This window comes from Pinus tabuliformis, chromosome 6 (assembly GCF_031772625.1).
Source record: "Pinus tabuliformis cultivar Carrire ecotype Pingquan chromosome 6, CPIR1, whole genome shotgun sequence".
In the NCBI taxonomy this organism is placed as follows: Eukaryota; Viridiplantae; Streptophyta; class Pinopsida; order Pinales; family Pinaceae; genus Pinus; species Pinus tabuliformis.
The window spans coordinates 781703937-781718471 of NC_142292.1; the positions used below are offsets into that span (position 1 = coordinate 781703937).

At 38.8% G+C, this 14535-nt stretch overlaps 1 protein-coding gene across 1 annotated transcript in view; it reads right to left on the minus strand.

Moving 5' to 3' along the window:
* The window catches only part of LOC149261058 (zinc finger chaperone zpr1-like), a 335727-nt gene that overhangs the window by 198751 nt on the left and 122441 nt on the right, over positions 1–14535 (minus strand). Inside the window, exons 8-9 of the mRNA XM_089421608.1 lie at positions 10229–10288; positions 9967–10094 (exon numbers count right to left, since the gene is read on the minus strand). Coding sequence (XP_089277734.1) covers positions 9967–10094; positions 10229–10288 — 188 coding nt within the window. The remainder of the gene's footprint in view (positions 1–9966; positions 10095–10228; positions 10289–14535) is intronic.

Consider the following 14535-nt stretch of genomic DNA (forward strand, 5'->3'; position numbering starts at 1 on the left):
ACCCATTTCCGTTTCTGAAACGTCGAACGACATTTCTAGGGTTTCAGAGAGACGTTTCCGGTAACTAAGGTTAGCATCCTCTTTCCCTTGTCCATGCCTCGAGTCGGGCCTCAAATGATGCCCCGAAGGTTGATGCAACTAGAAACAAAGACAAAAGCATAATATGGCCACATACAAAAGGAAATGTACCACAAAATGCAAAAGATATTCGGGACAAAATAAATTAGCACGTGGGCAAAAGCCAAGCATTAGCTCTACCCCTCATCATTATGGCCATCACCTCGGCTCCTAGGGCCCATGTGAGTGTCCCTTGCATCATTAAGGCACCCATGAATGTCCCAACCCCTAGTGGGCGATGAAATGTCCCACTCTAAGGGGGTGAACACTACTACATCATACGCATCATGCTCTCATTCCCTAGAGCCGCAAGTAATAAAATAAAATAAAAGTCAATAAAAGGCAAAAAGCAAATGAAGAAAGATGGAAAAACAAAGGTTGGGGTAACTCATGCACCACAATTGCTCCCTCCTACATTCATATACCCAAGGTGTGGGCTTCCCTCATCATAGCTTCCCTTGTCATTCTCTTAGAGGTTGAAACCACCTAATAAGATCCTTGATTAACCACTCCTACCCAGGAAGGTAACACTAATACATGTTCAAAGCCCCAAATTTGGAAGGAAAACCCACTATTCACTCAATTACGCTTATGTATCATTATATTGAAAGCTGAGGAGATGCATTGGATCTTATATAGGATTGCAGGTGGGTTTTCATCTTGGTCCTACCCTCCCTAGATGGGATCCAAGCCCTCTAGAGGATCATGATGGCATTTGTAGGGTGAGCGTTGAGAGACATTGGCCTCCATTCAAGCAGAGCATTGATTGCCACACCATGGGCTTCTTCAGCACCATTGTTTGCTTGTTCATTGTCGAATTATTCGAAATGATGATGCACTTGGACCAGGATGCCCCAGCTGGCTACACATTGCACCCAACTCTTGGCAATTGATCCAAGGTCTGGAGGAGGTTCTATCTTTCCAAGGGAGACATGGGAGAGCATGTGCAATCTTCTATCCCTCGTTGATGGAGCATTGACTTGATTATGAGCCATTTGGAGACCCATGAGACCCACTTGGAGTCCACAAAGCCCAAATATGGGTTTGGAGATGTTTTGCAGCATATGGAGGGCATCCCCCACTTCTTCGTGATCTTTGAGGCCCTCTACCACATTTTTTAGCACAAGGGACCTCAACGCTACCTCTCTAGGCATCCATGCATGCATGATGTCAGCCTTGCGTGTGCTTAGGAGACAGATAAATCATTTTTAAAGCCATCTAGGTTGGCTTGTAACCATAGGTGGGTTAATTAGCATCTAAACTAATGTTAGAGGGGCTTGTTCTTTTGTTATTCAAACTACCTATGTCTTGTATAAATTGGAGAGACTCTCTCCCATTCTTACCATAATTACTTGGATTTTCGGCCTAGTTAGGGAATTTGAACCTGCAATTTGTCGCTGGTTTTGGAGGATTATGGATGAATTTTGATGTTTGGATAATCTTGTCTCATTTTTGGAGCTTCTAATTTGCATTATTATGGATGGATATACTCTTCACTATCTTGTAAGTTCCATTTATTGTTGAATTTCTGAAATTTGTTTATGTCTAATGCATGGAATAATGTCTCATGGTTATTAATGTGCCCTAGTTATTGAATATTGTTGAAATTATAACTCTTGAGAATTTTTGCATGCGTTACTCATTGGATGGTGAAAGAATGAATGTTCCTAGGGTGTTTATGGATGTTATCCTTGAAACTCCATTAACAAGTGTCAAATAAGTATAGATATATAAAAGGGTAGAGAAAGTCTTAACCTTTAGGTCTCCTTGAAGAGTAAGTCGCCCATATCTTGATCTTTCGTAACTCCTAACCTCCCAATGGCCAGGCACTAGTCTTGAATCCTTGGTGGTCATCAAAACTCAAAATTATTTCTCTTTCTAAATCTTATATTTTCGTCCCTTTAAGGATAGGGAGGCTCCCCTAGAGCTTGGTGCAAAATTTTTTAGAGGGAGGCATTTTAAATTTCACTTGGATAGAATTCTTCCTTAGTGTCTCCTCTAGGGATCCTCAAGTTTTGGTGGAATTCCCAAGTGTGGATTCTCTATAAATTTGATGCCCTAGTTGTCACACCAAGAGAAAACCCTAGAAGTTAATCCTTCAACTCAGGGATTCTTTGAAGGCATCTACTTTAGTAATTGTTGAAGTAAACAAAACATTGCCTTTCCTCTTATCTACCTTGAACTTGGATGCTCTCGGATCTTGTTATATATATCAACCCTAGGTCTTGTGTAGCTATCTTTCAAGGGGTTTTTCTTGGAAAGTCTTTCTAGCTTCTCCCAAAGCTTATACCTTTATTGAACCTTTACCTTGAATGAGCCACCTTTCCTCACTTCAAACCTATCAAGGAATATTTTATCAAAAGTGAGTATCATTTGGACTCCTCCCGTCAGTGAAAATCCAAGAAGAGTAGAGGACTTAGGCTATGGTGATAATGGGCCTCTGTCCCAAGTGTTGTTGTGCCCTCTAGCTTTTGCCTATTTACAAGGCCTGCTAGTTAGTGCAGCAACATTTTTGGTTCCATTGTCAGGGAAGAAGCGAGTTTTTCTTCCCCGTGAATCATAAAGGGGTTGATTCTTAAGATGACACTATAGATACTCCTCTAGTGACTCCATTTCTTATCAAAACTCCTAGTTTACTTAGAGGTGAAGAACTTGAAGACACCATTCCTCCTAGAACTAGGGCTTCTACAAGAAGAGGGGAAAGAACTCCATCACTTATTAGAACTAATCTACTCCCCGAGTTTGAGGAAGTTGATAATAATACTAATAGCAACATGAATAACCAAAATGCAAATGCTAATGCAAATGCCATTGCCAATAACCAAAATGTTAATCAAAATCCTCCTAAACCTAAGAGGTGGCATGTGGCATCCTTCAAACCATTGAACTTTGATCTATATCCCGATGCTCCTCACCCATTACCTGATAAATATCGTGAGTGGTTGCCTAAGTTCAATGGGGATGGTACAAAGAGTGCTGAGAAACATGTCTCTGACTTCATATGGGAAATTAGTTTCAAAAACATCAAGGAAGAAGAAGAAGACATTGTTCTTATGCTTTTTGCATCATCTTTGGAGGGTAAAGTCAGGGATTGGTATACACGATTACCAGAGCGAAGTATTCCTGATTTTGAAACATTTGAAGAAATTTTCAAGAAGCGATGGGCTAATCACCTGGATGGAGGTATGGCACTTGGCAAGTTCCTAAATATGATGAAAACTGACGATGAAAATACGCAAGGTTTTGTTCAAAGATTTGAAATTTCGTATTTGGACATGGTACACAAGTTGAAACCCACAGAAGACACAATGTTGGAGAAATTCACACAAGTTGTTGTGGGACATTTCTCATATATCATTAGGGAAAAGAAGCGCAAAACATATAATGAAGCAAAGGATATAGTCATTAAAGATGAAAGAAACATTCATTCTTCCCGCATTGACCTATTCAGCTATCCGTGAGCCAAGCTCCAAGTTGCCAAAAGCAAGAAATATGATGGAATGAATGATGATGACTCCAATGAAGATGAATCGCAAGAGGAAACTGAAGAAGAAGAAGTTGAGCAAATGAACAATGTTGACCAAGATTCCTCATTCAATATCTTGTTCGCTGATAATTTTATTCACCCTAAAATATAAACTATCAAGCCACCAACGGAGCCCTCAAGAGACCTATTTGTGGCCAAAGTAGATGGCAGATTTAATGGGACATCTTATTCAAGGAAGAACAAAAGTACATGGAAAGCACAAGAAAGACCTCAACCATCTCACAAAGAAAATACAAAGGCAACTCCACAACCATCCAAGGAAATAGTGAAGGTTCCTTCCCAAAGTCAACCCAAGCCCAAGAGTAAACCAATCGAGTTGAATGTTGATGTTGGTAGTGTAATTGGAAAAATGATGGTGCAAGTACCACTTAAAGAAATTGCCAAATTACCTACTCAAAGGCAACAAATTACCAAAGCTTTGTGGCTTAGGGAAGAGGATCCCCCGATAATGTTGCAAGCTACCCATGTAACAAAGACTAATCCTGGGCATGGTGCAATTCTATTGAATTTGACCATACATAGACTTTTCCTCCATAATTGTATGTTTGATTATGGGGTCACGGCTAACATCATGCCTTTAAATCTCATGAATCAATTAGAATTAAGTATCACAAGACCTTATAGGAATGTATGTGATTTTGATTCCAAATCTATCCCCCTTGTTGGTCGTATCAAAGATCTTAAAGTATGTTTAGCTCGTAATAATGATATAGCCATGCTTATGGATGTTGCGGTGGTTGATATCCCTGATGTGTTGGGAATGTTGCTATCAAGAAAGTAGGGTGCATCAATGGGGGTCATTTACAATTTGATTTGCAATATGCTACTATACCATTATTTGATGGGTCCCCTTTCATATCATATAGAGAACCTTTGTTAACACATGTTGAAGAAATTGAACCATATTCATACCCTAATCATAAATCAAAAGGGAAGGTCTCTAAGAAAATCAATCTTCCCCCACCACAAGAAATTTGTCTCCTTAAGGAACCACAACCCAAATCAAGTAAGCTTAAGAAGTAGTGGGTGGCTAGACCTAAAAGGGAATTCAAGCATGGGGGATGTGGTTTTAGTTGGGGGAAATCCTATATCTATCAAGATTCATGGGAAATTTGGTGATGGATATTATTATATAGCTAACATAGATGGCGAGACTTGGTCTACCACAGTCAAGTCGAACACCATCACCCCTTTCTTAGGCATTTGACATTGTATTATATGCATGTTAGAGTAGGTGTATTGCACATTGATTTTTGCATTAGGGTTAATTATCATATTGATTGCTCATGGTAGATTAGATTGCATCTTGCATCTTAGAATAGATTTTATTTATTGTATGTTTTATTATATATTTGATGCAAAACAAAGCAATCAAAGATGCCTAGTGCACATGCTTTGAAATATAGTATCTGATGTGCTAGTAACAGGTCTGTGGTTCCCAGAGGATTCTTGAGGTTCTCATGACCTCCCTGATCGAGTACATGGATCATGTGCTCTACGGTGAGCTCATGTCCTAGCTGGTGCCAGATGTAGCCCACCAAAAGTGGGGTTCCCCTTTGGAGAGCTTCCTTTCCAATGCACATTCCTTCAACTGGTAGCAGCAGCCCCTGCCAGCCACCTAATAGCTTTGATGTTCTATTTTGTCTCTTGCTAGCTAAGCCAACCATTGTGTACCCTCATTCATTTGTCATGATCATATGTTTGAAGGTGGGCCATCCAATCCTAAATGTATGATTTTTCATTATGTCATTGGGTGTTTATGCTTGTTTTTCTTAGGCACACTTGGGTATGGATTATTGGGTGACTTGGAAGAAGGAAGGGTTTTGACTACAGTTTTGTTCCTTTACCTCAACTAAGGGGTTAATCCTGAATCCTAGTCCTATGGGATCTCCTTTATTGGCTATTAGCTTTTGGCTACATGGGAAACCTTGATTTTGGTTATGTGGTCCCGCTTCCCAATACCATATATCTTACTCCCCTCCACTCATTATAATCCCTTTTCACATTTTCCCTATATGGGTCCACATCCATTGCATTCAGAAGGTGTTAGCATCCTCTTTCCCTTGTCCACGCCTTGGGTCGACCCTGGAACAATGCCCCAAAGGTTGATGTAGCTAAATAAAAAGATGGTCAAGACGAAATAAATTAGCACGTAGGCAAAAGCCAAGCATGAGCTCTACCCCTCATCATTGTGGCCATCACCCTGGCTCCTAGTGCCCCTTGCATCATTAAGAAACCCATGAATGTCCCAACCCTTGGTGGGCAATGAAATGTCCCACTCTAAGGGGTGATCAGTCCTACATGATATGCATCATGCTCTCATTCCCTGGAGCCCTGAGCAATAAAATAAAAGAAAAATCAATAAAAGGCAAAGGAAAATGAGGAAGGGTGGAACTACAAAGGTCAGGGTAACTCGTGCACCATGATTTCTCCCTCCTACATTCATATGCCCAAGGTGTGGGCTTCCCTCATCATAGCTACCCTTGTACCATGGCATGTGGCTTAGGGCCTCCCCTTTGCCCCCATTCCATTCCATCATTATTTCACATGACACCTACCATTTGAAGGATGAACCTTGGATATGTCATTCCCTTAAAGGTTGAAACCACCTAATAGGATCCTTCATTAACCACTCCTACCCAGCAAGGTAACACTAATACATGCTCAAAGCCCCAAATTTGGAAGGGAAAGCCACTATGAAATTCTCACTTTTGCCCTTCAATAACGAGCTTATTCACTCAATTGCACTAATTAATCATTGTATTGGAAGGTGAGAAGCATTGTATCTTATTAATGTGCCCTAGTTATTGAATATTGTTGAAATTATAACTCTTGAGAATTTTTGCATGTGTTACTCATTGGATGGTGAATGAATGAATGTTCCTAGGGGATTTATGCATGTTATCCTTGAAACTCCATTAACAAGTGTCAAAGAAATATAAATATCTAAAGGGGTAGCGAAAGTATTAACGTTTAGGTCTCCTTGAAGAGTGAGTTGCCCATATCTTGATCTTTCATGACTCCTAACCTCCCAATGGCTAGGCACTAGTCTTGAATCCTTGGTGGTCATCAAAACTCAAAATTATTTATCTTTCTAAATCTGATAATTTCTGCCTTAACCATACCACTCTTGGGCATTCATGCAATACATGCATTCAATTGAAATTATTTCAAAAAAAATACAAACTCAAACCTAAAGGAATTCTTACCCAATTCCTTCAATTGACCAGTCACTGCAGTCTAGCTGATTTCCATACTTACATGGCTGCTATCACTATGCATACTCAGCTAATGATTTCTCAAGTAGTCCATCTGGCTCCTTTAGCCTGCATTCTCTTGTTATTGTCCTCAAGTTTCTTGTATGGCTGAACTCAGTTCCTTGCCTTAGATAACACTTCAACTACTTGGTCTTTAATATCAAGTTTCTGAAAACAAATTGCACATTTTCCTATTTCACAAACTCATTCACATATCAATTGTTGGTCAAATCAATTAAACGTGTGCCACAAAATTTTCTAATTAAGCAGCCACTTCATTTTACTCATTTTCAATATCTTTTAGGTAGCAACAATCAATCAAGCATTCTCAAACTTATATAATTTTTATTTACAAAAAAAAAAAAATTCATCCCTAACATAGCATCAATAGGGAAGAAAGTTATGCTCTTCATTTATTAGCCTTTATTTATCAAAAGGATTTATCTCACCCTCTGCTCAGAGGCCCAACTTCACACAAGATCACATTCAATCATATGCAGCCATTCTTTGCTTTTCTGCTCCCTTTGTTCTCTTCTCCTCTCTTGCACCCCCACCAGTGCTTTTCCTCAATCACGCACACTCCAGTCATGAGAATTTGGGTCCCTTTCCTTGGTCTATGAGGTCCATCTGAATTATCCGGAATGGGTATGTGGCCCATATCTCTAGAGCAATTTGGTACCACACCCCCATTCTTCTCATAATTGTTGGCAATTAGGTAGTTCAACCACTGGGACAAAAATTAGAATAACTAATTTAGGGTCAGATACAAAACTTCCCCAACTCCCCTTTACAGTTTTTCTCTCGGGCATCGAGATCCATGTTGGCTACTCACTTCTTCAGTCTTTGGCAATATATTAATAAAGATTAATAGAACAATTGTTCCAAGTCTTTTGACCCATTTACATTTACTTGCCCACGCAAGCATCACTAACATAATTAATCGTAAGTACAATATTAGTGGGGGATTCAAGGCAGGGGTGTCACACTTGTGCTCTTTCTTTTCCTTCTGCTGCATCAACCTCCTAGGAAAAGATTCCAGGCCTCTACTCAAGAATGAGGAAAACTAAGAACGAAAGTTGCTGACAAGTAGCAATCAACCTGAAGATGGGATGTGGATATAGGGAATAGATGGAAAGTCTTAAGTATGGACTATCATGGACGCATCATCAATCAGTGCCTCTCATTTGTGCCCCTCCTAGACAGTGGAAAGAAAGGCCTCAAAGAAGGTCACATTGGACTAGGAGCAAGGTACAACCACCATGGTGAAGCATGGGAACAAGAATACAACGAAAAGCAGTCTACCAATCAATTCAACCAGTGAGCCATGCTAAAATGCCCTTAAACATTAAATGAGAGCACTTGCCTACAAAAATAATTAACATACCTTATAATAGATGACCCACCTTCATCTGATGAGTAAGCTATATGAAATATAGCACGGACCAAAGCATGGATAGAAGGCCTTTGAGGCTAGCTATCTATGGACCATCATAGGGCTGCTGGCAAGCTGAACAAATAGGAGAAATTTTTTCTCCTTGGGGGTTACCCACCACTTGGATGGGTAACAGTCCGTTTTAACGTTTAAATGGTGCATCAGATCCAAAAAAAAAAATCTTTATTACATGACCTTAAGGCTTATACATCAAATTGGTCATGCCTTTACGCCACGAATGCAAACTTGGTGTATAGAAGGATGCAGACTGGTGATCTAAAGATGGTTGCATGGAAATGTAGAGCGAGTTCATCCACATTGACAACGTATGGATGGACAGGAATGGTGAATGTGTACAGAATGTGTAGGCAACAACTTGTGGCTATGTGCAAAACTTTATGGCATTGATGTACAAGATTGTAAAGTGGCAAAAATGATGCAAGCATCGGTATGGTATATGCTAGTGGTTGTAAGAACAGCACACTATTATGGAAAACTGCAAATATATGGGATTAAAGTGGTGACTAAACCTTGCTGAATTTTTTGTTGGCTTCTGTAACTACTGGCAACTATTGGTATTCACAAATTTCAATTTATGGCAGTGATAACTTCTTTGCGGTTGAATTTTTGAACTTCAAATAGTCATGGGCCAATTTTTGGTCGAGGACCTAGGAATCAGAGAAACTCAGAAAAGATGGGAGAGGCCAAAAGGCCAAATCAAACTAGTTTTAATGAAAGTGTAGCCAAAGGCCAGATCAATACCAAGCTCTAATACCAAATGAAATGAACAATGTTCATTTCCTGAATATAACATGAACAACTTGGTTCATAAACTAAAATCCAAAAGAAATAAGATAACATAAAGGAATCCATAACAGACTAAAATAATATATTGAATATGTAATATGATGAATGGCCTGGCCATTTATAGGCCTGACGGTGACCTTTCATGTAAAGGTATGTCTTTATGTGATGCACCTTCTAATTATATTAATTTCAAATTCTATATATATATGCTTAACAACAGGAAACGAAACATTGAGAATTTGAAATACTGCTAGAGTAATTTCGCTTAATTTGAAAGTTATGAGGTACAGACATCCCTTCAGGATAAACATCAAATACATTTTAGTTTTTTTACAGAACAAGTACCTGGAAACTACAAAAATACCATGACCTTGCCAGAAATAATTCCTTAAATGATAGAGAGATCGTGCATTCTCAGAAAATTCATTCCTAGTAACTGCGGAAACATCTCCATAACAGTAACATTCTACCATCCTGTAAGAGACTGGAGACTGCTATTCCATGTGAATAGCGCAATGTTGCAAAATTGTTGGGAATTTCATCAAGTTGTCCTTGTTGACGTATTAAATAAGGATTTCCACAAGTTCATTATCAGTGTCTAAAGGAATATCATGGACCAACAAGATAAATTATTATAGGAATTCCCATTATAAACCACAGACATGGATATTGTCCATAAGAACACCTTTAAACGAGAACATAACCAATGTATTTCGTAAAGTTTTGACATTCAAACTAGAAGATGATTTGCCATATTATTTCCAATATATGTGCCTATCCACTTATCAAGCCTAGAGAGAACTTACGGGTTCTCTACAAAGCTATTGCCAGCAGGATCATCAACAATGAATGTGAAGGGTTTCTTCCCTGTTGCACACAAATTCAGGTTTACCAAAAAGCGGTCCAATGCTTCTGCTGTAGTTGGATCTACTCTCTGACAATGCCATAGAAATTTGGTTCTGTGGTTAATTTGGCCCTATTATCAGAGTGTTTTGTCTAATATTTAAATTAATATCTATAGAAATAAAATAACCCTATCACAACAATTTTACTGCAGCAAATGCATACTCTACGTTCTTCCTGAAGTGCCTGTAGTTCATCTGCAGCTCTTAGGAGCACTCCCTCAACCTGCAAAGTAATAAAATGAACATTTTATTAGCAATATATATGTCACAAGAAAAGTAATATTTTCAGCTACGATAAGGAAACCCTTATAAATATTCACATCATGTATACAAATAACTAAAAATACACACAGCAAACTGGATAAAACTGTTAAACAACCCACAAACCCTTTTGTCGTAATTCTAATAGCCTGTCCTCGTTATGAAGTTCATCAATGAGCTTATAATTGTCATCAACCAATAGGAAATGATGGATTATATGAAGGAGAAAATTGAAGAATATTCTTATTTTCAACATCAGATAATGGCATTTGTGCCAATTTACCCATTTTTCTCATGCTGCAATATTGGGTACTAGAGTTGACTTAATTGCTTTAGGAGGTAAAGAGAAAATTATGTCAGCGTGAAACACAAAACGGAGATTGCTTAATTTTGTGCATTAACAGTTACTATGATGAAATAAATCATAAGTTTATCATGGCAATTTATATGTTTAAGTACAACAAATTTTACCAAAACAATTACTACATATTACCCAGAAAATACAACCTAACTTAAAGATCTAAAAGTAAATTAACTTCGATAAAGAATTCATCTGCCATCAGATTTGTTTTGGAAGAAATATGTTTATAAAAAAATGCTAAAGAACATTAAGTTGTGAAAAACAGAGATGAAATAATCTCTGACTAATTGAAATAATCCTGATTAATCTTTTGGCAATCAACGAAACAATTATTGCAAAATAATCCCAATTATTTCATTTAACATTACAAGTGTGCCAAGAATCAATATTGGCCAATTTTTCTTCGTTTTTTTCTGATTATTTCCTGATTTAATCAGATTAGGGCCCTTGCCAATTAATTGTTGCTTGTGATTATTTCATCTATGGTTAAAACCATGTCCCTTTTTGACAATGACTTAAAAAACATTTGCATGTACCAAAAACATTTTTAAAAAATGAACGGTAATGTAAATATGAGCCATTCCAACATCTCCTCTCTACCACTTGAGATTGACTTCTACAACACAGATCAGGTCGATTGATCTTTTATCTCTGAGATGTGGTCTTGATTGGGTTTTGCATCCCAATGTCTAACCATGGTGAACACACTCTTCCCCAATGTGTTGCCATTTGTTTCTGTCAACAACCCTTTGTCCCTATGGATTGCTCTTCATTTTTCCATTCATCAGGGGTGCCCTCCAGCTCCATACTTACAAGTATTGATTACAATTGCATTGTGTTATTTGATGGAGGCAGCTCGTATTATGAGGCAGTTAGGGTATTCTGCTCCTAGGTGACTTAGAAATGCTTAATAACCACTTTGTGAATGATTCCCTTCTCTTTGTGAGGGCTAATCAGGAGTCAAATAACAAGGCTCTTACCTGCTTGGACACCTTTTGTGTTCCTTCATGGGTTTTGGTCAGTGCTCACAAATCTAACTTTTGGTCTATTGGATTGGTTTTCCCTCCTGAGTGCATTCCTACTATTACCTCTCCGTGTAAAATCAGGAGTACCACATTTTTTTTGCCAGATTTCTTCTAGCAGCTAAACCGATCTCATGCATGATTTGAGATGTGTCAAATCCTAGAGTTCCATGATCAGTTGTGCCATTACGAGGATTGTATTACCAAAATGTGACCAAACGTCTTAAGTATTGTTAGCAGACCATGCTTAGTGGTCTATGTAAAATCTTATTTTCTAGCTAGTGTGGTTTCTCTAGACCATTGGAGTACCACATTTTTTTTGCCAGATTTCTTCTAGCAGCTAAACCGATCTCATTCATGATTTGAGATGTGTCAAATCCTAGAGTTCCATGATCAGTTGTGCCATTACGAAGATTGTATTACCAAAATGTGACCAAACGTCTTAAGTATTGTTAGCAGACCATGCTTAGTGGTCTATGTAAAATCTTATTTTCTAGCTAGTGTGGTTTCTCTAGACCATTGTGGTTTGTCATGGCCTATCCTCTTAGTCACCATTTCAAGATAATTCATGGCCTTATAACTCATACTAACCATCTATTAGAGGTCATTTATGGCCAAGATGAGCACGAGCGGTTCTTGGAGTGGATCTATTAGGAATTTAGGACACGACACATGGAACCCCTAGGTTTTCTCACTTTACAATTATGTAAAATTTGTGCTAGTGCATTGTAAAGGTTATGATATCTAGAAGCACACTTAACATTTAGCCTAAGAATGGGTCTATCTACATATTTTGGGTCTTATGACATGTACTTAGTCTTGCTGGTTAGTATGACCTGGACCTTGACTTTGATGTATCTCCTATTCAACTGAACATTTCTCTAAGAAGAAGGTTGGTGGGTTTTCCCCCAAGTGGGTCTTCCCAGGGTAAACATTGTGTCTCTCTTGTGCATTGTGATTTCTACTGCTTCATTGTCTTTATGGTTGAATTTCTAAATGTATAATTGCTTAATGATACATTGAAGTATTAAATAAACATCTACATCACTAGAAGTAATTATCAAGTTTCAGAAATAAGTGCTTGTATAATTCGCACTTGAAAAATCAACATGGTATGAGAGCTTTGATGAAGGGAAGAGCATTGAGATCACTCTTAAGGAACTCTAGATCTACTATCAACACTCGTCCATGGCTCCCTCTATACAATAAGAGAACAAGTTAGAAGGGGCTACAAACTACAAAGCTTGGAAAACAAGAATTGACCTAATTCTCGCAAGGGAAGATCTTTTGGAAATTGTGCAAGGCAAAGTGACTGATGTTGAAATTTGGAAAGCAATAGGATGAATTTCCCATAGGAACCCAACAGCCCCAACAAAAGCCCCAAAGAAGAATTCAAATTGTACAAAAAAAATATTATTAATATGTGGGCAAGCAATTATTAAAGAGAAATATATTTAATTGAATTAAGTTTCCCTCCAAGTCTCTAATGTCGGCTCCACTTTTGGAGGACCTATTTCAGCTATACAATGCCTATATAATAAGGTTATGGTATGGCTCATTAGAGGTACATTCATCCATGGATAATCCCAAATCTCGGGGGTAATATGGTGGCTCGTATCTGTTGAAATGTGCATCACTATAATGGCTCATATCATCAAAAGGAGCTCCATCATATCTTTAGTTCATATACCTTATACTTGTGGCTCATTTCTTTTCAATGGCTTGTTTTCTTTACAATGGATCGTTTCCTATACTATGGCTCGTTAGTTTTTTGAAGCTCGCATTACTCTTGGTGGCTCAACGTATTATCTGAGGCTCTCATTCTTCGTTGATCGAACTACTCTAAGGATTGATTTATCTTCTGAGACTTTGTGAGGCTCGTGGTTAATATTTACAGTGGCCCTAATACTTTGTAATGACCCACAGATGGTCAACAGTTCTATTTTGTGGTTCATTTTATTTGTTGCTTAGTGGCATCGCCTTATTTAGGTATCACTATTCTCTGTGACTTCATGATCTGATATTCACCCTATGAGTGACATCAGTTAAAGATTTATTAAACTAAGGTATTACGGACTCATGCGCTGGCGTATGTGTTTTGTGTTATTGAAGCAACGGATCGATCAGATTGCCAATACACAGACATTAAAATGGAAAGACAGCAGAGAAATACAGTAAGCAAACACAAAGACACAAGCAATTTTAATAAGGAGTTCACCCTATTCTCCAGGGCTACATCTCCGGTCCAGCTTTCAGTGGTGGCCTTGTTTTATTGTGCCTTTAAGCAGAGAAATTACAATACAGGGACTCAATGTGAGTTCTCCTAAAGCAGCTTTTGTTTGGCAGGGTGGATTCCCCAAGCCACTTGAGTACACAGACTTCTTCCTACCAGCTCTGTGACCTTCTGGTCTACAATGGGAAGAGCCAACTGTGATTCTTAGTCCCAGACAGATCCTCTCTGGGACGGCTCGGATCTCTCAAGCCTCTGGTGCTCGATGCTGCCTCTGGTCAGCTCAGCCCTCTGTCCTCTTCTGCTTTGCTTTACTGTTCTCTGTGTTCAGTCCTCCTCTCTGGGTTCACTGTTCCACTTCTTCGTCTCTCGTCTCTTGCTGTCTTCTTTCCCTTATTCACTGTCCCTGTTCGGTTCCTCTTGCGCCTCTGTCGATTCACCTTCTGCAGCTACGCTTGGAGTTCCCTGTTCGGCGTCATCATGAACGCTCAGGGAGTGGCCATTTGTCTTTCTCTAAACAGCCCCAGCATGCTTCGTCGGTTCATTTCTTCAATTACGTCGTCGATGCGTCCTTCCTCCACCATGGCGGTCAAATG